This window comes from Peromyscus leucopus, chromosome 1 (assembly GCF_004664715.2).
Source record: "Peromyscus leucopus breed LL Stock chromosome 1, UCI_PerLeu_2.1, whole genome shotgun sequence".
Lineage (NCBI taxonomy): Eukaryota > Metazoa > Chordata > Mammalia > Rodentia > Cricetidae > Peromyscus > Peromyscus leucopus.
Window position 1 is genome coordinate 64,319,690 of NC_051063.1, and position 22,550 is coordinate 64,342,239.

The 22,550-nt window shown below is 48.3% G+C and overlaps 2 protein-coding genes across 2 annotated transcripts; one reads left to right on the forward strand and one right to left on the reverse strand.

Annotated features, from left to right (window-relative positions):
• Positions 1 to 1,091: 1,091 nt before the first annotated feature.
• Positions 1,092 to 5,358, forward strand: Sprn (shadow of prion protein). The gene is made up of 2 exons (XM_028869717.2): positions 1,092 to 1,706; positions 2,626 to 5,358. Exon 2 carries the CDS (start codon positions 2,641 to 2,643, stop codon positions 3,082 to 3,084), a length of 444 nt encoding a protein of 147 aa, XP_028725550.1. The 5' UTR covers positions 1,092 to 1,706; positions 2,626 to 2,640; the 3' UTR covers positions 3,085 to 5,358.
• Positions 5,359 to 5,660: 302 nt separating this feature from the next.
• Positions 5,661 to 21,408, reverse strand: Mtg1 (mitochondrial ribosome associated GTPase 1). Its single transcript, XM_028869704.2, has 11 exons — positions 21,190 to 21,408; positions 20,567 to 20,631; positions 18,581 to 18,685; positions 15,069 to 15,149; positions 14,465 to 14,521; positions 14,115 to 14,205; positions 12,630 to 12,691; positions 12,114 to 12,210; positions 11,665 to 11,746; positions 6,457 to 6,569; positions 5,661 to 6,114 (listed from the first exon to the last, which is right to left on the reverse strand). Exons 1-11 carry the CDS (start codon positions 21,296 to 21,298, stop codon positions 5,996 to 5,998), a joined length of 981 nt encoding a protein of 326 aa, XP_028725537.1. The 5' UTR covers positions 21,299 to 21,408; the 3' UTR covers positions 5,661 to 5,995.
• Between the last annotated feature and the right edge of the window lie 1,142 nt (positions 21,409 to 22,550).

The following is a 22,550-nucleotide window of genomic DNA, read 5'->3' on the forward strand; positions in this document are numbered from 1 at the left end:
GTAGGATTTTTTGCTAATATTTTAAGAGCTTCCATGTCTATTCAAATATCACGTCCTAAATGCTATTCTTGCCTCCATGCACATCTTGTAACCTAGTCCAGTGTTTCCTACTGTGTCTCTGATCCTATTTCTTCTCCACTCTCATCTTTGGAATAACTGTCAAGTGTCAGAACCCAAAACTGGACCCCTGGGTTGAGGACCTTTTTTCTCACAGTCTTCATCTTTTATGGGATATGGCCTTAGCTTTGTAAACTCAACCCCTTTCTTCTTTTGAGGGGAACAAAATGTTTTGATCTGAAAATTCCTTTTTAGTTGCTTTTATTCCTGTTTTACATCATCCTCTTCTTAGTTATCAACACCGTGTCTGCTCTGGTCGTTATGAGTGTGTGTGTGTGTGTGTGTGTGTGTGTGTGTGTGTGTGTGTGTGTTTGAGAGAGAGAGAGAGAGAGAGAGAGAGAGAGAGAGAGAGAGAGAGAGAGAGAGAATTTTAAGATTTCCTCTGGGTCCTCAAACCTTTTGTGCTGTTTTATACTTGGCCTTGTTCTTGTGTGTTGCAGTGGCCTTGACTGTCTAACAAACTGTGTCTGTCCTTCACATTTAACATGAAGTAGGGGAGGGAAGGAACCCCTGGGAGCTCTCCCTGCCTGAACTAAAAGGGGTCATCAGCCAGCCTTTGGGCAAAGGCCTTTCAACTACACGTGAAAGAAAGCTCAAAACCACAGTAGCTTAATGAGAGGAGCTCCATACACTAACCAGGGATTGCTGAGCCCAGATTACCAGGACCACCTCCCTTCCTCTCCAGATCCCGCCCCTACCCACTAGATGCATCTCAGATGCCCAGAATGCTCTCAACTAAGCTTGGGCCAGGACAGGGCTGCCCCTGGCAGCTCAGTCTGTAATCTTGGGCCTTGGAAAGCAAGTCCAGTGCAGATGAAAACCCTCATGGCTGTCTGGAGCTGAAGTTACCCTAACCCTACAAAGGCAGGTCAGTCAGCTTGAAAATAAAGGAGGGATGGTTCTCCAGGGGCCTGTTTCCAGAAGGTTCAGGAAAAGTTCAGATCAGCAGGGACTTGAGTGCTGTTGGGACGGACGCTCATGGCTGTGGATCAAACTGCCCGCAGGGCCATATGGCAGGGTGTTGGGCACACCCCAATTTAATGAGAGCCCTACATACCTAGAAAGGCAGTGCAGTGGTCCTTTTGGCTGGAGAAGAGGAGTCGGTGAAGCTGGGGTTACATCAACGTAATGGGAAAGGAGGTAGGAAATTCATGAGATGGCCAGGTAGGGAGAACCGAAAAGGGAGAGGCCATGAACAAAGATGCTGGACCGACAGAGACAAGAACGCACTGGATGTCCTGGGTGGTGGGGCTAGTGGACATAGGGAAAGGAAAGATCGGGCAGGGCTGGAGGGTTGGGGGAAGATGGGGTGGGAGGAAGCAGTATGCAGCAGAGCTAGCATGGGGGCCGGGCAACAGAAGGACTGGGGCTGTGCCTTTCTGAGCTTGCAGTACCTCCTCCCTTCGCGTCTCCCGGGGCTGAGCCTCCGCGGCAGCCCGCCCCTAATCTTCAGGCGGAGGCTTCAGCAAAATCCAGTCGTGAGCTCTGCCTCAGGAAGAGGGTCCTCGCCGCCGCACCTTTCCGCTCGGCTGGCCACCGCCCCTATGCGCTATGCGCTGCACCGCTGTTCCGACCTAGACCTGTGACCAGTAAGTCGGGGAAATGGATGAACCCAGTGAGGCTGGGAGGGAGGAAAGGGGAGGGGGCGGGGAGAGAGGATCTGAGGAGGATGGAGTCGCCACCCAGACTGCTGGTCCACAGCCAGCCGGAACCCATCCTGATCAGTGACCTGCAGAGACTGACAGCCGGAGCAAACCCAGGAAGGGTGGAGCTGGGGCGGGGAGGAGAAAGACGTACTTAGGGTCCCGGCCTGCCTAGTGTTTCACCCAGCGCTGGTTGTTTGTGCTGCAAGGATCGCTGATCTAGATTCTGCTCCCCCTCCCCACCACCACCACCACCACCACCACCATCACCAGTGCGTGCAGCCGCAGCCTCTGGCTGAAAGGCTCAAGCGAGGGAGGCATCAGGAGATCTAGGATAGCAGAGCAAGTCACAAGGCTGCCCATTCAAACCCTAATCTGGGTGTATTGAGGGTTCTCGATTCCTAACTAGCGTTCTCCATCACTAATCCATCTCCAGCCATTCCAGAGATCCGTGTGCAGAGTGAGGGATTTGTGCCTTCCAACCCCCACCCCAGGCCTGAACCCCACTGAGGAAGCTCAGCGAACCCCATCTCCACCCTACCACAACAGTAAAACGGCAGCCCTGTTGTTGAGCCCTCTCACCCCACCTCCACCCCGTTACATAGCAGGAACCCCAAACCAAAGTCCTGGTGCTGGAGATTAAAGGAGCCCCTTTCCCAGCCCTGAGCCCACAGTCCTCCAAAATGCTGGGAGCCCTCTGTCAGATTACCACAAAATCAGAGGCTCGTTCTGCCTTCAGGCTGATGTCGGTGTTCCCAGGACCGGATGAGCCTATTCCCAGGCCCTGAGAACCCCTTGCCCAGGCCCTAAACCTAGCTCCACCCCCTTCGCAGAAGCTGAAGCCCCTTCCACCCTCTTCTCACAGATTCTGCCCAGTAGGATGAACTGGACTGCTGCCACGTGCTGGGCTCTGCTGCTGGCCGCCGCCTTCCTCTGTGACAGCTGTTCGGCCAAGGGCGGCCGGGGAGGTGCTCGGGGCAGCGCCCGCGGGGGACGCGGAGGCGCGCGCGGGGCATCGAGAGTGCGCGTGAGGCCGGCACCCCGCTACGGCTCCTCTGTGCGTGTGGCCGCTGCAGGGGCAGCTGCAGGTGCTGCCGCAGGCGTGGCTGCAGGCCTTGCCACCGGCTCTGGCTGGAGGAGGACCTCGGGGCCTGGCGAGCTAGGCCTGGAGGATGATGAGAACGGGGCAACTGGAGGCAACGGAACTGACCGAGGAGTCTACAGCTACTGGGCCTGGACTTCGGGCTCCGGGTCCATTCCCAGCCCACGTGTTTGCCTGCTTCTGGGCGGCACCCTTGGTGCATTAGAACTGCTTTGGCCCTAGATCAAGCTGAGCTCCGCCCCAGATCTGGCTCCTAGCCCGAGTCATCGAGTCATCGGGGCCATAGGGACCATCCCAGTGGCCTCTAGCTCCTTTTGCTGACTATGGTTCCCCAGCCCAGATGACAATATGGGCATCCTGAGCCCACAAGCTCTCTTGCAATTTGTGGACACTGTCTACTCTCTTGCCCATCCCAGTCTCCCAATCTTCCACCCTGGCAGGAAGAGCTCCACTGCCAGAGAGGCAGGCTACCGCCCTCCACTCTCCAGAGCTGCCCAAGAGGAAGTGTCGGGCCATGCCTGTGTGCTTGCCCTGGACACACGAACATGAATTAATGCTGACCACCAGGAAGAGGCCATTTTCAGGTGGGCCTGCCTGATTCTGCCACTAAAGCCCAAAAGACTCGCGCCTTCCATGGAAGCAGAAGGAACGAACCACTTCCCTCTGGACTTCACAATTTGGTGAAGAGAACATGCACTTGGACTGCAGTGTGAGAAATGTCAGGTGCTAACCACCTGCCCAGAGCAGGTCCTAATGATGTCATCGCTCAGGAACATCCAGAGCAGGAAACACCCATCCCAGGACACCCACTATGGTCCTCCTTGAACATGCTACCAAGGCCAAGATAGCATGTTTCTTCTTCACAGACTGCCTGAGACACCTTCTGTCAAAAGCGTCCCCACTTGGAGCCACTTGGCCATAAGGACCACTTAACTGTTCCCAAGATCCACTGAGAGTCAGGGCTCCACATTCAGAAACATTCCATTTCCTTTGACTTTAGGTTCACGAGTGAGGGTCACTTGGATACAATACCAATCCTGCTGGAACCTTCTTTGTACATGACCCAAACTGCAAGATTCCCACAATGCCAGTGGATAGCAGCATCTTGTGTTGGGAGACCCTCTCCCTTGGAAATAGATGGACCGGGGAGGTAAGAGAAAATGACACAATTGGCAGCTGGCAGCCTGCACTTTGGAGAACGCAACAATTCTTCAGGCCCACTGACGTCAGAGGAAAGCTAACAGACACAGCAAAGCCAGCCTCAGCAGGTTGTGGGTGAGTGTGGTCTAACACTACTAAAAGTTTTCTGACCATCTATATCCATCCTGAGAACAAAGAGATGCACTACAGTCCTCACATGGATCTACATTGGGGCAGACTTGCTCCTTGCTGCTCCAGGGCCCACCAGCACATCCTTGCCCCATGGAGTGATGGGTCTCTGGGCTCAGTCAGTATACACAATGCTAGCCTGGCAAACCTCTGGCTAGTATACAGGTTTCAAGGCTATTGGCAGGACCCTAGCCAAGCAATTTCTTGACCAACAAGGTGCAGGGTGCAGCTCCCTGCATCCTCTCTCCACACTGCCGGTGCTCTTAGGCACAGCCAACCCAGATGCTTCTCTGTCCCTTACAGACCAAGCTCAATACCAAGACCAGCAAGCTAAGGGCCAAGCCCACTCAGGGCCTCAGAGGCAAGTACCATCAAGTCTGGTACAGGAAGACCCACTAGGGCCCCTTCAGCTGGTCAAACACCTATGGGGATGCGCCATGTGGACCAGACCTTCACGTACCAGAGCACCATGTGTTAGTTCTGGACATAATGGAAACACTGCCTTTTAGTTATTATTTCACACACCAATCTGACTTCTCCAGAGTGTTTAGCACTTGGCACAGCTACACGTCTTTGAATACTTTCTCCACCAGCAGGAGCCATAAGATGCTAAGGGAGGATCTCAGAGGAAGCTTTTCTTACTACAGCCACAAGAGGCAACAGTGGAAGGCTAGCCCGTTACCAGCCGTCCAGAAGCAGCCAAGAGCCTGCTGAGCACGCAAGCACTAACTAGTTCAGGCAACTATGGGAAGGCTAGATCAATACCGGACAGAAGACACTAGAACCACTGAGCAAGCAGAGCCCAGATGGCCCAGCAGCACCTCCTGTCTCTATCAACCCGCCCCTTCGCTTTTTCTTTCTAGACAGCAAGAGGCTGGCAACAACATCCTTTAGATGCCTACAGGTATGTGGAGGTCAACCATGCTGGGACACCCTCTGCACCACATCCTGCACCGCATGGGTCCAATGGCTAGATGGTAACCCCCTTCCAGTGATCCTCTGGCCTGTGCAAAGTCAAGCCTACAGCAGATGACCTCCCGAGGTACAGGCTCTGAAGTTCAAGGGGAGAGGACACTCCTGGGCTTTTCTATTCCAAACCTCCTGTTGATGTCTGTGCGCACATGTGTCAGTGACGAGTTCGTTGTGAAATAAAGCCCTCTGCTGGTAGCAAACTTCTTCCTCATTGCAGGTCTTGAGAATGTGAATTAGGAACCCCAGTCCCTCATCTACCAATCCCCAGCATCCACTGGTGGGAGGGGATTTAATTTACGGGCTCCAAGTACTAAGTGCACAATGAAAAGCCATCAGAAAATGGGTCTTTAACCTGGTGTGATGGCACCCATGTGTATAATCCCAGCACTTTAGAGGCTGGGACATGAGGAATCTGTGTTTGAGACCAGCCCAAGCCACAGAATGAAACCTTGTCTCAAAATAAAAATAAATAAATAAAATGAGAGACAGCCAGAGAGAGATTTTCTTTAAAATTTTTAACCCAATTTCCTTAAATTACAGATTATAGCTTTGACTCCTCTAAGATAGCATTAACCTTTCCTTGAGACTGAGAGAAAACCTCCTGACCAACCCACCTATGCAGGACTCCTGGGAGCCCATGGCGGTAACCAGGACTGATCCAGCTCTAGTGGCTAAGAGAACAAAGTGCCCTTTGGAGCTGGAGCTGAGTCTCGGGTACCAACACACACAGAGGTCTGAATAGAGGAACAGTTCCGAGCATTAAACACTCCAGCTACAGTTCCATGGAGTATCCAGGAGACTATACTGCTAGCCAGTTCAGGGGTCAGCATCATCAGCAAGCAGGCAAAAGATCACGGTCCAGCATCACTTGGCCCAGCAGCCCACTGCGGAAGGTCCGGAGGAAGTCCCGGGCTGCCATGGCGTAATCAGGCTGGATAACATTGACATCACCTGAGGACAAAGGGTCTGATAAGAAAGGGACCTCAAAAAATAGCCCAGCTCTAAGAGACCACTAGGGGCACCATCAGTGAAACCTGAGGGACAGGGCATGTTCAGAAAGAACACAGGCAGCATGTCCACCCAGCACTGTCCAGAGCTAGGACCATCCTCTGAAGCCTGTACTACAAAGTCCTTCCTCCTAAAATTTCCATAGTTCCCATTCCCATGCTCTAATGCCAGGACAGCTGCCCACGGGTTCCCTTCTGTGTCTCCCTCCTGTCCTCCAGAGAGGGCCGAGAGTCCCAGCAGAGGACGGAGTAAGGGCCCCATGCCATCTGGTGCAGCCTCACTCACCTGTGCCTGTGAGTATCTTCACTTTCCGAGTCTTCCTCAGCTTCACAGCCACATTCTTCAGCACCCACTCTATGTGGTCACTGGCACTGGCCAGGCCATAGTGCTGCACATACCTGCAAGCCCACAGCTCAGGTCAGACTTCTGTGAGGCGCCAAGCCTGAGGAAGATCCTCATTCACCCACACCTCAGAGGAGGCAGCTCCTGGGCTCCTGCGAGGACCAGACTGCTTCCAGGAAACTTAGGGCTCCAGAACAAGGCTCAGAAATTCTTACAAAGTAAAGACTTATCACCCAACAAGGTAAAATTCAAATGTCTGGCACCCAGTCAAAAGTGACCAGGCCTTTGAAGTAGAACAGACCAAAACTGAAAAGAACAGTCGGTCAGCTTCAGCCAACCCGTCAGTGACCCGATGTTCAATGCTGAGTGCAATAGCAAGTCAGGTGTCATAACTGCACACTGAACAGTCACAAAGCTGGGGCAGAGCCCGTGTGAAAAGGGTCCGAAGTGAACTTCTCAGGGGAAATCGCCGAAGAACAATGGAATAGAGAGACAGACAGACACCAAGCCAGAGAAGATGGTTGACTGGACACTACGAATGCCGAATGCAGAGCAGAAATAAAGTATCTTGAGCAGTGCATAGGGGCCTGGCCACTAGTGAATCAGGCACCTACCTGCATGGGACAGAGGTGAGAGGCCACAGCCACCCACACCATCACAGAGGTGAGAGGTCACAGCCACCCACACTACCACAGAGGTGAGAGGTCACAGACAACCCACACCACCACAGAGGTGAAAGGTCACAGACAACTCACACCACCACAGAGGTGAGAGGTAGGTCATAGCTACCCACACCACCACAGAGGTGAGAGGTCATAGCCACCCACAACACTACAGAGGTGAGAGGTCACAGCCACCCACACCATCACAGAGGTGAGAGGTCATAGCCACCCACACCATCACAGAGGTGAGAGGTCACAGCCACCCACACCATCACAGAGGTGAGAGGTCATAGCCACCCACACCACTACAGAGGTAAGAGGTCACAGCCACCCACACCATCACAGAGGTGAGAGGTCATAGCCACCCACACCACCACAGAGGTGAGAGGTCATAGCCACCCACACCATCACAGAGGTGAGAGGTCATAGCCACCCACATCACTACAGAGGTGAGAGGTCATAGCCACCCACATCACTACAGAGGTGAGAGGTCACAGCCACCCACCACCACAGAGGTGAGAGGTCACAGTTGACTTCTGTGCACTATGGCACAGGTGAAATTCGGTCATTTGGAAGGTCATTTGGAAATTCGGTGCTGACCTGCACCACAGTAAATATTAAGGAAAATCTCATGTTCAGGAAACACAAGCAGAAATTTCATTGGGTCTCCACAGAGACAGCCAACACCATGTATGTAACATGCTAGCACAGTATGGAAGGCTCTCTCTTCTTACAGTGATAACTGTCCACATAGCAGGAGATAACAGCAGTGTCTCTGGGGTTCATAGGACATGCCAAGGCAGCATATGATGATGGTGGTGCACAGGGTAGGGTGAGGGAAATGGGACCTGGCTCTTGCAGGATGATAACTGAGATGCTCTGGGAACCCTGTTCACAACATGTCACAGGTGACAGTCCAAAAAGGACTCCACAGTGGTAGTGTCCTAACAATGTCCTCAAAGTCTAGAAAACCGGAGGTGCAAACGTCAGCAGGAGGTCGGCAGATCCAGTAATGGCTGAAAGTTTAAATGTTCTTCTTCATGATTCACAGCACAGATGGGCAGATCACCAGCAACACAGAAAAGAGTAAAAGACCATAAAGACCAAACAGAAATTGTGAAGTTGTAGCTGGGGAACACGGGTAGTCATTTCTAGGACTCGGAAGGCTGAGGCAGGAGGAGCATGAGTTTGAGAACAGCCTGGGTTACATGGTCTCAAGGGAACTAAAGTCTGGGAGCACAGTTCAAGAAATGGGTACTTGTTCCACATGTGAAAGATGCCAGGGAGGGGAGGGGAAGGTAATCAAGCCGGGTGTGGTGAGGCCTGCTGTGACCCCGGCACTAAGGCAGCAGAGGCAAGGGAGCAGGTCTTGGCAAAATGAAAGTTCAAAATAAAGAAAATAGAGAACACCAAACTAAGCTGATCCTTTCAGGAAATAAAAGCAATATGCTTCCAGCCAGACTGACCTCCTCACCCTGGGCAGACATCTTTGAAACACCCCAGCTAACATCCTACCCAAGAGTACGAGTCTCTTCTGCCTGATACGGAGACAAGACAAAGCCCATGTCTTCATCACTCCACTCACACCAAGCTGGAGATTCTGCCACAGCAATAAATAAGGCAAGAAAAAGAAAGCAAAGGCACCCGAACCTTCAAAGAAAAATATAAAAAAATCCTATTTGTAAATAACATGATTATCTAGGTAAAAAAAAAAAGAATCAAATGAATTCTAGGATTCAACAGCAATATTCAAAATTCAACAATTTTCATAAACTATCAATATCAATTACAATATTAAAATTAATAACAATGCTATATATGATAGCATGAAAGCATTAAACGTATGAAAGATGTAAACGATCTGTTTACTGAAAACTAAAAATGAACTAAATAGATGGCGGGAGACACTGTCTTCATGAGATGCAGCACTCAATAGTGTTATGATATTGTCAAGTTTTCTCCAAACTGACCTATAAATTTAATGGAATTAGCCTTCCCAAGGAAAGCAGTGTTGAGTTTTGGTTTGGTTTGGGTTTTTTTTTTTTTTTGGTAGTGTTAAGGATTGAACCTATGTCCTTGTAAATGCCAGGCAAGTTTTTTTTCTTTTCTTTTTTTTTTTTTTTTTTGTTTTTGTTTTTGTTTTTAACCTATAAGCACTTCACCTCTAAAAATAGGTCTTTGTAGAAGCTGATAAATTTGTAAAGTTCATATGTAAACATGGAGGAAATAAAACAGACAAAACCACTTCAAAGAAGAGCGAGGCAGAGGAACATCAAAGGTACCATCACCAAGACAGAACAGGACAGAAGAGTCCACAGACGGACAGACAGACAACATGGATTCCCAGCAAAGGCAGAAGGACAGTTAGTGGGAAAAAGTCTTCAACACATGTTTCTGGACAACCGGTCATCCATGTGCAAAATAAGAATGTCACAGTTGTGCTACACACAAAGCACATATTAATACATATCAGAAGAGCGTCATATACCTCAGTGTAACCAAGCTGTTGCTCTTCAAGAAGAAAACAAACTTCTATGACTTCAGGCTAGGCATATTTCTAGATATGAAGCACCACCATTATAAAGCATCTAGTTACTAAATCAGACTTCCAAAATTACTCCCTAAAACACGGTGATAACAAGAAAAGACAAGGCCTAGACTTACCCCTCAGAATAGGTAAAGAAGTTCAACTTGCCGGGCAGTGGTGGCGTATGCCTTTAATCCCAGCACTTGGGAGGCAGAGGCAGGCGGATCTTTGTGAGTTTGAGATCCAGGAAAGGCGCAAAGAGAAACAGAGAAACCCTGCCTTGAAAAACCAAAAAAAAAAAAAGAAGTGCAACTTAAAAATAAGAATGGACTTGGAGGTAGCTCAGCAGCAGAGCATGTGCCCATTGTATTCAAACCCAGGTTCAATCCCCAGCATAAAAAGAAAAAAAGAAAAAAGAGGATGAACATGGTGCTTCATGCCTTTGATCTCAGCATGCAGCAGGCAAAGGCAAACAGATCTTTGTGTGTTTCAGGGCAACCTGGTACATGTAGTCAGTTCTAGGGCAGCCAGGGCTCTGTAGAGAGACCCTGTTTCAAAAAACAAAAACAAAAAGGGAGGGGAGGTCTGGAGCAATGGCTGAGTGGTTATGAGCACTTATTGCTCTTCCAGAGGACCTGTGTTCAATTCCTAGTGTCCACATGACGGTTCCCAACCATCAGTAATACCAGGGGAGTGGACATCTTTTTCTGGCTTCCATGGGCACCAGTCATGCAATGGTGCACAGATATATATGTTTGTGTGTGTGTGTGTGTGTGTGTGTGTGTGTGTGTGTGTGTGTGTGTGTATGCAGGCAAAACACCCATACACCTAAAATAAAATATAAAATTTTTAAATGAGAAAAAGATTTGAACAGAAATTTTCCCAGAGAAGACACATCAATGGCCAACGAACACAGAAAAAGGTGTTAAGCATCACCTAGTAGGAAGGCACAGCAAACACTGCCACCTGTGAGACTAAAATTAAAACCGGCCAGTGCTGAGAGATGGCTCAGTGGCTAAGGAGCACTTACTGTTCTTGCAGAGGACCTGGGTTAGCTTCCCAGCACCCACATGACTGCTCACAACTATCTATAATGCCAGTTCTAGGAAACCTGATGCCTTCCTCCACAGGGACTGCATGCATGCGGTGCACAGACATGCATGTGGTACACAGACATGCATGCAGCCAAAATCCATAAACATTAAATAAAATAATGAAATCTTTAAAATAATAGAATAAAAGGCTAGCCACAAGTGTAAAAAGGATTCAGAAAAGCCTGGGCCCCCATTCCCTGCTAGGTGAAGTCCGATACAGTGCAGCTGCTCTGGAAACCAGTGCCGCAGTTCTGCAGGAAGCCAAAGCTCACCTCTACAAAGTGGCCAAGCCATTCTCCAGCATTCTACCCAGGAGAAGTAGATACTCACCTCACATAAAGACTGTACATGAATGTTTCCAGAAGCTTTGACTGTGACAGCCAAGAACGGCACACACTCCATGTCCACCAGAGTGAACAGGTAAACCAAGTGCAAGATGTCTGGGTGATATACAAGGAGCTCAGCCACCAAAAGGAATGGAGAGCATGGATAACTCAGAACAATCATGCTCAGTAGAGGAAGTCGGGAGAGAGAGGATGTATCCTATACAACTTCATCGACAGAATGCTCATCTATTTCTCCCCACCCACAAGAAATTAAGGAAGAGACAAAGTGAACCAGGCTCTTACTATGTGGCCCAGACTGGTCTCAAACGTATGATCCTATCTCAGCCTCATAAGTACTGGGATTTGGGACAGCAGAATGTCCACTATCTTGTTTGACACTATGACATGGTCATATGTCAAAACTTACCAAATCACACACTTGTAATTATGTAAGATTATATAACACTTTAATGACTTATTTCTAAATCCTAGATTGGATAAGCAAGCAGGGGGCTGCAACCCCCACACCCACCGCTACTCACCCAAATAGCCCATGCCTGTTGAGGGTGTAAAGGAGGTAATCAGCCATGGTCTCTTCTCCAACGAGGTGGTCCAACACAGTTCCTGAAAGACAAGCGGCTAAGGCAAGCCCATGGAACAGTGGGCATCTGTGCCCCACCAAGCCCAAATGCCTCCCAGTTGAAGGCAGAAGACCTCAAGCGACTAAGGAACGTCCCGCAGGATGGCTCACAATTGTGGCCTTCTTCCTATATGGTATTCGACTTGGTTGCCAAGCATGACCTCTCCGTCCATCCCCATTACAGAGCAGAATGGTAGCCAGCACATGCATGCTGTGAGCTAGCCTTCCTCTCAAAACTGTGAAAAGCATCTGGCAGCAGGAAAGGTGGACAAAGTAACAATTCCACCTGCCTGGGGGACAGTCCAAGTCAGCAGTGAGGCAGAGGGACACCGATCCCTCGCCGGGGCTTACCACACAGGGCCAGCTTCAGGCCTGTCTCCACACTTCCAATCCGAGGAGCCAGCACCCCAGGAGTATCCAGCAAGAATATCAGTGGTCGCTCACATACCTGTGTAGCAGAAGGTGGATCAAGGGAAGCAGCCTCTGCCCAACAGCCAAGGTGCCGCCAGAGACTCTGAGGCAAGCCTCGGATAAACCCACGTAAGTTTTCTTTTGCACTGAGGTTTAGAGTTCCCATTGGGTATAATTTCTGCCTAATTTGAAGGACATATAAAAGTCCAGGGTCCATGAAAAATCACAGGGCGCACGTGAGTGTGGCAAGAAGGCTGTAAGTGAGGTAAGAAGGCTACCTTCCTGACATTTCCATAAGAACACAGCAGCCCTGGCAGGAACAGTAGAGGAGGGAAAGCAGGAAGGGCAGGGGCGGAGCCAGTGCTGTATTCGGAGGGGCGGAGCCAGTGCTGTATTCGGAGGTGCCAGGCTCAGTACAGCCAGCAAAGCGCTGGGCTCAGCAACCAAGGATCTTACCTGGATTCTGGATGTCACAGCTCTGGTGATCCCTGGCTCACCGCCCACTCTGGCAGCTTTTCCTGAAAAGACAAGAGAGAGGCCATCCAATATTTACACAGCAACAGAACAAGTCAATTACACAGCAAGCAGAACGGAAACCAGAGGTCAATAAGCCGTCAAATTATAATCCATTCCTTACTGAGTCCCAAAGAACACATGGCAAGGGTTTTCAAAGGATAGGCACAGTGGCCAAGGGCTAACAAATGCCCAGAGCTCACTTCCCAGTGCAGAAAGACGCCCCCTGCTGCAAAGGTCACACCATACCTGCTGCTCCACCTCAGAGTCTCTCCTAGACTCACCTACTCCACAGCAGGCAGGCCAGCAGCACCCTTGATCCCGGCACTGTGGCTGCCTGGTATGGGTCCCAGCCCAGGGGACTCCAGAGAGGCTACCTATTCACTGCTAAACGCCACAGGAGTCAAAGTGTCCATCAAAGATGACCAGAGGAATAGACAGTGGAACAACTTGGACCTACGGAGGAGGGAACTGTTCCAACATGGACAAACCTGAAACATTATGTTAAGTGGGACAAGCCAGTCCCAGCATGCTTTGCTGACACAGGAGGACAGAAACAGGACAGGGCTGACAGGCACTGGGGCACAGAACAAGAGGGTATGTTTAAAGCTTCAGTCCTCAGGTAATTTAAGTTTGGATAGTGGGGATGCCTGCACAACCCTAGAAACAACTACTACCCCTAAACAAGAAGATACACACTTTAAAGGAAAATAAACTTTAAAAATTAGATGATTTTGACAGTTCTCCAATTAATGCCCCAAATACCCCCTTTCTAAAATAAAGGTACAACATGATTGCAAACTCTCAGCCTTTACAGTACAAATGGGTGGTGCTGTTGTTTTGTAGTTTTGTTTTGTCTTTTGGAGACAGAATCTCACTATGTAGTTTTGGTTAGCTTAGAACTTGCTATGTAGACCAGGCTGGCCTTGAATTTACAGAGACACTCCGCCTCTGTCTCCCAAGTGCTAGGATTAAAGGCGTGCACCACCACACCCAGCTATAAATGGTTTTTATTGTAATCCGGGCTGTCCTGGAACTCTCTCTGTAGATCAGGTTGACCTCAAACTCAGATCCACCTGCCTCTGCCTTTGCTTCTCAAGTGCTTGGATTAAAAGCATGTACCAACACATCTGGACTTGTAAATTTTTTTAAACAAGCACTGTACTGTTGGTGTGAAAAATGAAGCCAATATAAATTTATCCCAAAGTCTAAAATGCATAAAAGCCAAGAGCACGTGAGGGTAGTAAATATACACCGGGTAATCAATGGCTATTCACCACATAGACCTCCTTCAGACCATTAACTGTCCTTTTAGCAAACAGAACAGGACATGAGCTATGGAAGGAATGCCTCAAAGCAACATACGGCTGGCCACACTCTCCTACACTGCCTTTTAGGAGTGGAAGTCAGTACACCGTGACTGCCTACCTGTCCTGAGGTGCTGCCGTCTCAGGGAGTTGATGAGGGAGGATTTGCCTACGTTGGGGACACCAACCACCATGATGCAGTACTCCAGATTCTGTGGAGGTAGAAGAGCTTCAGCATCATCCCACCCAGGCTGTGAACCCACAGCCCAGGGGAAGGGGACACCAGCACAGAGGCCCTGTGCTGACCAACAGGGTTGGCCCAGCTATTCCCATTAAAGGAAAGCAAGAACAAAGCCTGGCTCCTGGCCGGGACACAGCCCAGTCCTCTGTATTGAAGAAGGCTTGGAATGGACAGGCAGGAAGGGACTGGGTAACTCCACACATCCACCCCCAGCTCTGCATCCAACCAACCTCTGCTCGATGGTAGCGGTAGCTGGAGCTGATCAGTTCCGTGACTTTCGGGACGATCTGCAACGAACAAGCCACATCTTCTGGTCGCACACCCCTCACTGGCCCACTTCCAAACAACAGGATCAGGGACTCTGTCTTTATACTTAGCCCTTGATTAGGAGGGCAAAGATCTCATACATACCTCACTAGGGAGCCGAAATAAAAGCTTGGACATCCAGATCACAGGTATCCAACTGTCCACCTGAGCCACAGCTAACTGGATTCACCACATACTCCCAACTCAACCCAACCCAACTGATCACACACACCATGGAACAGTAGGGTGGCTACCTCAGGAGGGCTTCTACAGCAACTGGAACCACCTACTAGACAGTACATATCAACTCATGGAGTTCTATCAAAACAACTGGGAAAATAAGTTACTGGGTTCTGCAAGAGGCTCTTATTATTTAGAATCCCAGAATACTCCCTCAAAACTGACTCAGGCTGTGAGCATCCACACAGCAGACAGGTGGCCCAGGAGATTCTGCACCCCTGGGCAGCTAAAGACAATTCCAGGATTTTATCCCAACTATTTATCAACCAACATTGTAGAGAGGCTCACCTGCTTGATGTTTTCATCCTTTACACAGTTTGTAAAAATGACATTTTTCAGGCCTTTTCCTTCAAAGTGATGGACAATTTTCTGAAAGAGAATTTTGGTTTCTATTTTAAACACTAAATTAAAATATGAATGGTATGCTAGGCATGGTAGTACATGCCTTTAAACTCAATACTACACAAAGACCCTGTCTAAAATAAAATAAAAATTTTTAAGTGTGTGTGTGTGTGTGTGTGTGTGTGTGTGTGTGTGTGTGTGTACAGGCAGGTATGTAGGTATGTGTGTATGTTTGTGTGTATATATCAGTGCCAGAGAGATGGTTAAGAGCACTGGCTACCCAGCACTTGGGAGGCAGAGGCAGGCGGATCTTTGTGAGTTCCAGGAAAGGCGCAAAGCTACACAGAGAAACCCTGTCTCGAAAAACCAAAAAAAAAAAAAGAGCACTGGCTACTCTTCCAGAGTTTGATTCTTAGCACCCACATGGCAACTGAAACTGACAATAGCCTATAACTCCAGTCCCGGGGGACTCAATGCCACCTTCTGGCTTCCATAGGCACTGCATAAGTGTGGTGTACAGACATACATGCAGGCAAAACACCCATATACATGAAATTTTTAAAAAAAAGGTTAACAAGCAAACAACAAAAAAATGGTCTCTCTCTCTCTCTCTCTCTCTCTCTCTCTCTCTCTCTCTCACACACACACACACACACACACACACACACACACACACACACACACAGTGTGATACTGAAACTCAAGAATCTGAACTGTATCTAAGTGATACAGCTCAGCTGGTAAGGTACTGGATGCCAAGCCTAACAATCTGAGTTCAGACCTATACAACAGAAGGAAAGGGCCGACACCCCCAAGTTGTCCTCTGACCTCCAAACGTATGCCATGGAACACATCCACCCACCCACACACAGAGTAAATAAGTAATGAACGTAAAAAACATGTTTTTACAAAAGGAATATGGTTGACCCTGATGTTACCTTCCTTTACTCTCAGCACTCAGAAGGCTGACAGGGGTGGATCTCTGTGAGTCTGAGGCCACCATTAGCTCAACACAGCAAGTTCCAGACCAGCAAGGACTACAGTGAGAGAGAGCCTGTCTCAAAAATAAATAAAAAATTAAGTAAGAATCGAAGCTTGAAAGGACACTACAGGTGGACTCGTCTGCTCAGAGTCAACTTAAACTCTAGAGTTTAAGAGTGGATGCAAACACAATGAAGAGCCTCTGAGGACAAGGGGTCTAAAGAGCCCCTTGGAGGGCAAGAGGGAAGAGCCCTAGGGCAGACACAGCTGTGCTGTTGTGTACCTCAAGCTCTGCCAGAGTGAAGATGAGGAGACGCAGCCTGCTCACGGGGACTTCAAAGCTTCTGGAAATGAAATGGGACTGACCCAAGTCACTCTGAAGCCCCGGCACTGAGCTATCACTTTCATGTGCTCTGTCACTTGAGACTCCCTTTGGGGAAAGCTGAGACAGGCTTTCACTATGTATCCTTGGCTAGCCTGGAATTCACCAGGTAGACCAAGCTGTCCTGGAACTCATAGAGATCTGCCTGCCTCTGCCTCCCACATTTGGGGATAAAAGGTGTGTACCACCACACCAAGCATGAGACTTCATTTTAAACTGAAATGGTATTGAACCCAGTCTGATTACAGAGAATAAGTAGTACCATAAACCCAAAATAAACTAAAGTTGACATAAAGTCATTATACTTAACATTCAGTATAATCAGTATACATATTTTATTTATATTCCTATCTATCAATACATGCTGAAAATCAATATTGTGTTTGGTCATTATTGGCCACAAAATGTAGTCAATGCTTAAATAAAAAAACAGTAATTCACTGGTGCAGTCAGTTTTTCTTACTTTCAGTTATTTGTTACTATACTACATGTCATTAATATGATATCATTAAGACACTTGCCTTGGGGGCTTGCAAGTTTGGTTTCCAACACCCACACAACTCTCAATTCCAATTCCAGGGGATCCAACACCCTCTCTTGACCCCTGTGAGCACCAGGCACACACGTGTTGCACAAACACACACATACACAGACAAAACATTCATACACATAAAATAAATCTTTGAGGGAAGAAAAGTTACTGGTCAAGACAGAGAGAGACACACTGATCTCCGGTCTCCGTGGAGATTCACTCTGGTGTCCCTCTGGTACAGGCCATGGGGGTGGAGCCCAAGGTCCTTCAGAAGCTGGGCACTTCTCTCTCACCTCCTGTGCCTGCCCAGTAGAGGGCAGTGTCCGCCAGTCTGTGGCTAGCCTTTGAATGGAGACACACTCTCTAACAGATCAAATCTCAACTAATAAAAACGGGAAGGCTCTTGAAGATAAACAACCGAACAGGGCAGAGCCCAGAAGCTTGCACAGCAAGTGGAGCTCGGGGTCAGTTCCCTAGGCCTCACGGCAGGTGCTGCCACTGGACATCCACCACCTTGGCTATCCTTCTGACTTCCATGCAAGTTCTGTTGTTCTCCAGTAAAGGAAAAGTTTCTGCATCCTTAACAGCTTTTTAAAAACTGGCTTGAATTCAAGACCCTGACATCCCTCTTTCCAAAGAATTTGACAACATAGCCATAAAAGTAGAGAAGACTTCAAATAACATTTCCTGCCATCACTTTCTACTTCTAGGCCACACAGAAAATACACTGCCCTGGGACCCAATTCTGCCTGGCTTTAGAGCAATGGTTCTCAGCCTGTGAGTCACAACCCCTTCCAAGGTTGAACAACCCTTTCAGAGGGGTCACCTAAGACCATCGGAAAACACAGATACTTACAATTCATAACAGTAGCAAAATTACAGTTATGAAGTAGCAACAAAATAATTTCATGGTTGGGGGTCACCACAACATGAGGAACTGTACTAAAAGGTCACAGCATCTGGAAGGTTGAGAAGCACTGCTCTAGAGAGACTGTCAGGTACTTTGGACTTTTCATATCCCAGTCCCACACTTAGCCCTTCCAATTTCTGGATCACAGGGTGTGCAGAAAGCAACTAGCAGCAGAAAACCTGGGGTCAGGCTGGATACATAGCCAGCTGGGGACACTGCAGCCACCACAAGGGAACTTTGGCTACCCCAAAAGATGACCAGGGCTCAAGCCTTAGCCTTATGAATCTCCCAAATAGTTAAAGCTAAATAAATGTAATCATTCCTTTTGCTTTGGTGGTCACATGTGGCCAAAGGCTACCACATGGGACACAATAGACAGAGTATCCACCAGAAAGACTCAGGGTGCAAAGTGGCTATGGTGGTCACCAGGGCTCCCACTCACACCAAACCACTCCCCACAGGAGGTATGTCCATCTTGAGCATTTGGGCCATAAGTTCATGTTTGAGGGAAACAGCTGTTGCTGAGAAGCCAGGCCAGAAGCCTTCTGCAAAGCCAGGAGCTGTTTTAGGTATAGCCTACGCAGAGACATACCAGAACTCCCGGGTCGGTGGCTCCGTCACACTGCTGCTGGCATCTGGGAGAAGGCACTCACCTGCTGCTCTGTCAGATCCGCCAAGTCCATTTTGTTAAGGACAAGCAAATGAGGCTTCAGACCAAGTAGCTCTTGGAACAGAGGGTTTCGACCTGAGAGTGGGATGTGCTGATGTTAAGGCAAAATCCCTACCGAGCTTTCCCAGTCGTGATTCAGCCAGAAGCTAAGACCAAAGAGGAAGCCCCATCTCAGAGCAAGGACAACCACACAACCCATCTTCCTGCCCCCAGACTTGGGAGGTCAACCCTGATGTTGCCCTTGTGGCCCAAACAGATGGTGGGAAGAATAAAAGCAAAGTTCTAAGAAAAGCCACTGTTGGGGGCTAGAGAAGTGGCTTAGTGGTTAACAGCACAGGCTGCTCTTCCGGAGGTGCTGAGTTCAATTCCCAGCAACCACATGGTGGCTCACAACCATCCATAATGAGATCTGGTGCCCTCTTCTGGCCTGCAGGCATACATGCAGGCAAAACATTGTGTATATAATTAATAAATAAATAAATAAATAAATAAATAAATAAATGAATGAATAAATGAGTGAATGAATGAATGAATAATTTGGAAAAGAAAAGAAAAGCCACTGTTTAGAGGCCAAGGAATTTAAATTTAAAATAAAATGACCTAAACACTTAGGAAAATGTGATTCCAGTGAAGACCTAACTGAATTACCTTGAACACCACCCATCCTGGCTTCTGAAGATGCCACTTCTTCCAGCTATCCTCAGCTACCCCAGCTGATATGGGGCTACATCATGTGACATTAACATAGGCTGCCCCTTCAGCCCTCCCAGTAGGGTCTAGTACAAGAGTCCCAAGGCCTCCACCTTCCCCATTTGGGCACCTGGGTAAGCTGCTATCTCCACCCGAACAGTCCTTCTCTCATGCCTGACCAATCCACTCATAAACCCAAGTCTCCAGGCTCCTCTCCTAAAATGCTACAGAAACCACTGTGCAGCACAGACCTGCTGCCACCTCCTAGATACAGCTGAATGTTCCAGAGACTAAAGGAGAACAGTCTTCTCATTATCTATGCTGAAAAATAACCATGTTTTACTTTTTTAATAATCAAATATAGCTAGGAATGGAAGTGCACACCTTTAATCCCAGCAAGCGGCTCTATGTGAGTTCCAGGCCATCCTGGTCTACATAGTGAGTCCAGGCCAGTCAAGACTATAATACAAGACCCTGTCTCAAAATAATAATAATTATTATTATTATTATAGTCACATCTGGCAGTATGTGATATTAGGTGAATCAGTAGATATTTATAGCCTAAAACAAATACACTAGATGTATTATTGCTAAAGTTCCAACTCTGAAAGCTGAAATAGTCCCTCATACTCCATTACTATTTCCATAGACTCCCACCAGTGGCACCAGGGCCTCACACCCACCACCAGCTGTTCCAGGGGCCTGGGCCTCTTGGTCTGGCATCCCCATGCTCTTCTCAGGCTGAGTAAATAGGACGAGGAAGAACTCGCATGCCAAAGACTGCATCACAGAAACTAAACACAGCTTAAATGCAACAAAATGGTCCAAGAAGCAAGTGTCAATGGACATGATAATGATTTGCCAATTCTTCACTTAAGGACAGGAGAAAAGCCCGGGTTGGCAGGACCATTTAATCTCAGGTTTCATAATTTATTCCTAAAAATATCAAAGTAAACCAGACAGTGACTGAGACAAATAATGTATCAAATGGGGACTTAAAAACAAAAATACACAGCCTAGACCCCATCCCAGGGATTCTGATTTAAAAGGGGGCCTAGTGATTGATGCAAAAGCCTCCCAGTAATTCTGATGTGTAATGAGAGTCGGAAAGCACCCCTTTAGGTGTAATTAGAAAAGACGCTGTTGGCAGCTGTAGACATATGAATGGACCAGAGGCAGAACAGACTAGATTGCCCAAAGGAGATGGATGAAGAGCAGGAAATCTTCCTGCTGCCTCTGCAGCCTTGTAGAAGTGCTCTCCTGCTGCATGAAAGGATATCCGAGCATCATGAACCTCGATAACACAATCCACCAGCTTCAGACTGCTCTGCATCTTCTTTAGTCCTGGAAGGTAGAAGGTCACTAAGGAAATAGCCCAAGGGGGCAGATTTAAGTGTTCCTAAGGAAATACATCTGAGAGCCCATCAGGGCACACAGAGCTAAAGGAGGCAGCATACTGAGCCTTGGGGTGCCCTAGGTAGCTCTGGGCAGAACACTTCACATATAAGGGTCTTGGGTATTGATCTGGGGGCCCTTGATACTTTGCTGACTTAATGACCTCAGCACATAAAAAACATAGAGGCTCTGCCCCACAACAGCCACCCGCCTGGTCACACTCCTGGCGCCTTCCTGCCACACTACCACCTCGCATGGCAGCGGTAGCAAGACCGCAGCAACCAGCAGCCCAGGGATGCACTATGCCAGGTGTCTGTCTGGGGCCAGATTGTGGCCTCTAAACTCAGACATTGCTCAGGTGTAACGGCTTGCATGTGCCTTCGCAGACCACTCAGTGCGATTCAAAGTATCAAGCACAGAACAACTCTCCAACCCGAGGCCAGGAAGGCGACCAAAGAGACCTCCAGAGCCAGCCTCCTGGCCGCCCGCGCCTCCCGCTGGCCTCACCCTTGGCCATGTGGCCGGGGAACCAGCGTGCTACGTCGTGACCTTGCAGAGGGAAACACTCGCGCCAGGCAGTCCGGACGGCACCCCATGCCTGCGGCCACAACCTCATAGTGCTGGGAGCGCTGGTGTCGGAAGCGCTCCCTGACGGACCGACACCGCGAAAACCTGAATCAGCTCTCAGAGTTCCGGAGCTCTAGGGTTCCGTGCACGACTACGCATGCGCTTGAGTCGGAGACGGTCCCGTGCTGTCCCATTCTCTGGATTCCTGAGGTTACGTGAGGTTCTTTTGAGTAATTTGAAGGGGTTTTTTTTTTTTTTTTTTTTTCTTCTTCTTTTATTAGGAGACATTATTGCGTTTTTGTAATATTTGTTTTTTTACATCGGATGTGGTGGCACACACCTTTTATTACAGCACGGGAGAGGCAAAGGCAGGCAAGTGGCTCTCCGAGTTTGAGACCAGCCTGGTCTACATAGTGGATCCCAGGTCAGCCACAGATACATGGTGAGAACGGAAAAACAACAGCAACAAGACTTAATATTGTTTATATTTATTTGAAGTGTCTGTGTATGCCACACGTATTCAGGTACCCCTAGAGGCCAGAGGACAGTGGATCCTCGGGACCTGGAATTGCAGGTGGTTTTGAGTCGTTTGACTAGGTGCTGGAACCGAACTTGAGTCCTCTGTAATAGCAGCAAGCATTTTTTTTTAACCTCCAAGCCATCTCTCCAGTCCCAATCTGGAGATTTTTCACTACATTCCAAATATTTCAGGTTTGAGGATATAGGTTGGAGGATGACAGCTTGCCTAGCATGCCCCAAATTCTAGGTTTTTATAGAGAAGCCAGGAGGATTTGGGCTGCTGGCAGTAGGGATGAGGTTCCCCTGGGAAGTTGGCCTGACCAGCCTAGGAATTTAAACTTTAAAATCTGGGCACATTTTTTTTTCTTTTTTTCCTTTTAAGGCCATATCTCACTTTATAGCCTGCTCTACAAAAACTAAAAAGAAAACTTTAAATTAGAAGTCTCTGCCAGGTATGATAGACACACCAGTAATCCTAGCATGTGAGAGATGGAAGCCAGAAGGTCAGAAGTTCAAGGTCAGCCTGGGCTACATGAGACCCTGTCTAAAAAAATAAAGTTCTATTTTTCCCTCATATAAATCAATGTAATGAAATTTAGTTGTCCCCTATCAGTTCTTGGGCCTTTCTTAGAACTTTCACGCATTTCACTTTATATATGTAATGCCTTCATTTTCTTTTCAAGTGTGACACATTTTACTGTAACTGTTCCAAGTCCTGACTATAATCCCATTAATAAAGTGAAACTGAAGTGTTCTTCATCGATGCAAGACTAAATGTAAGT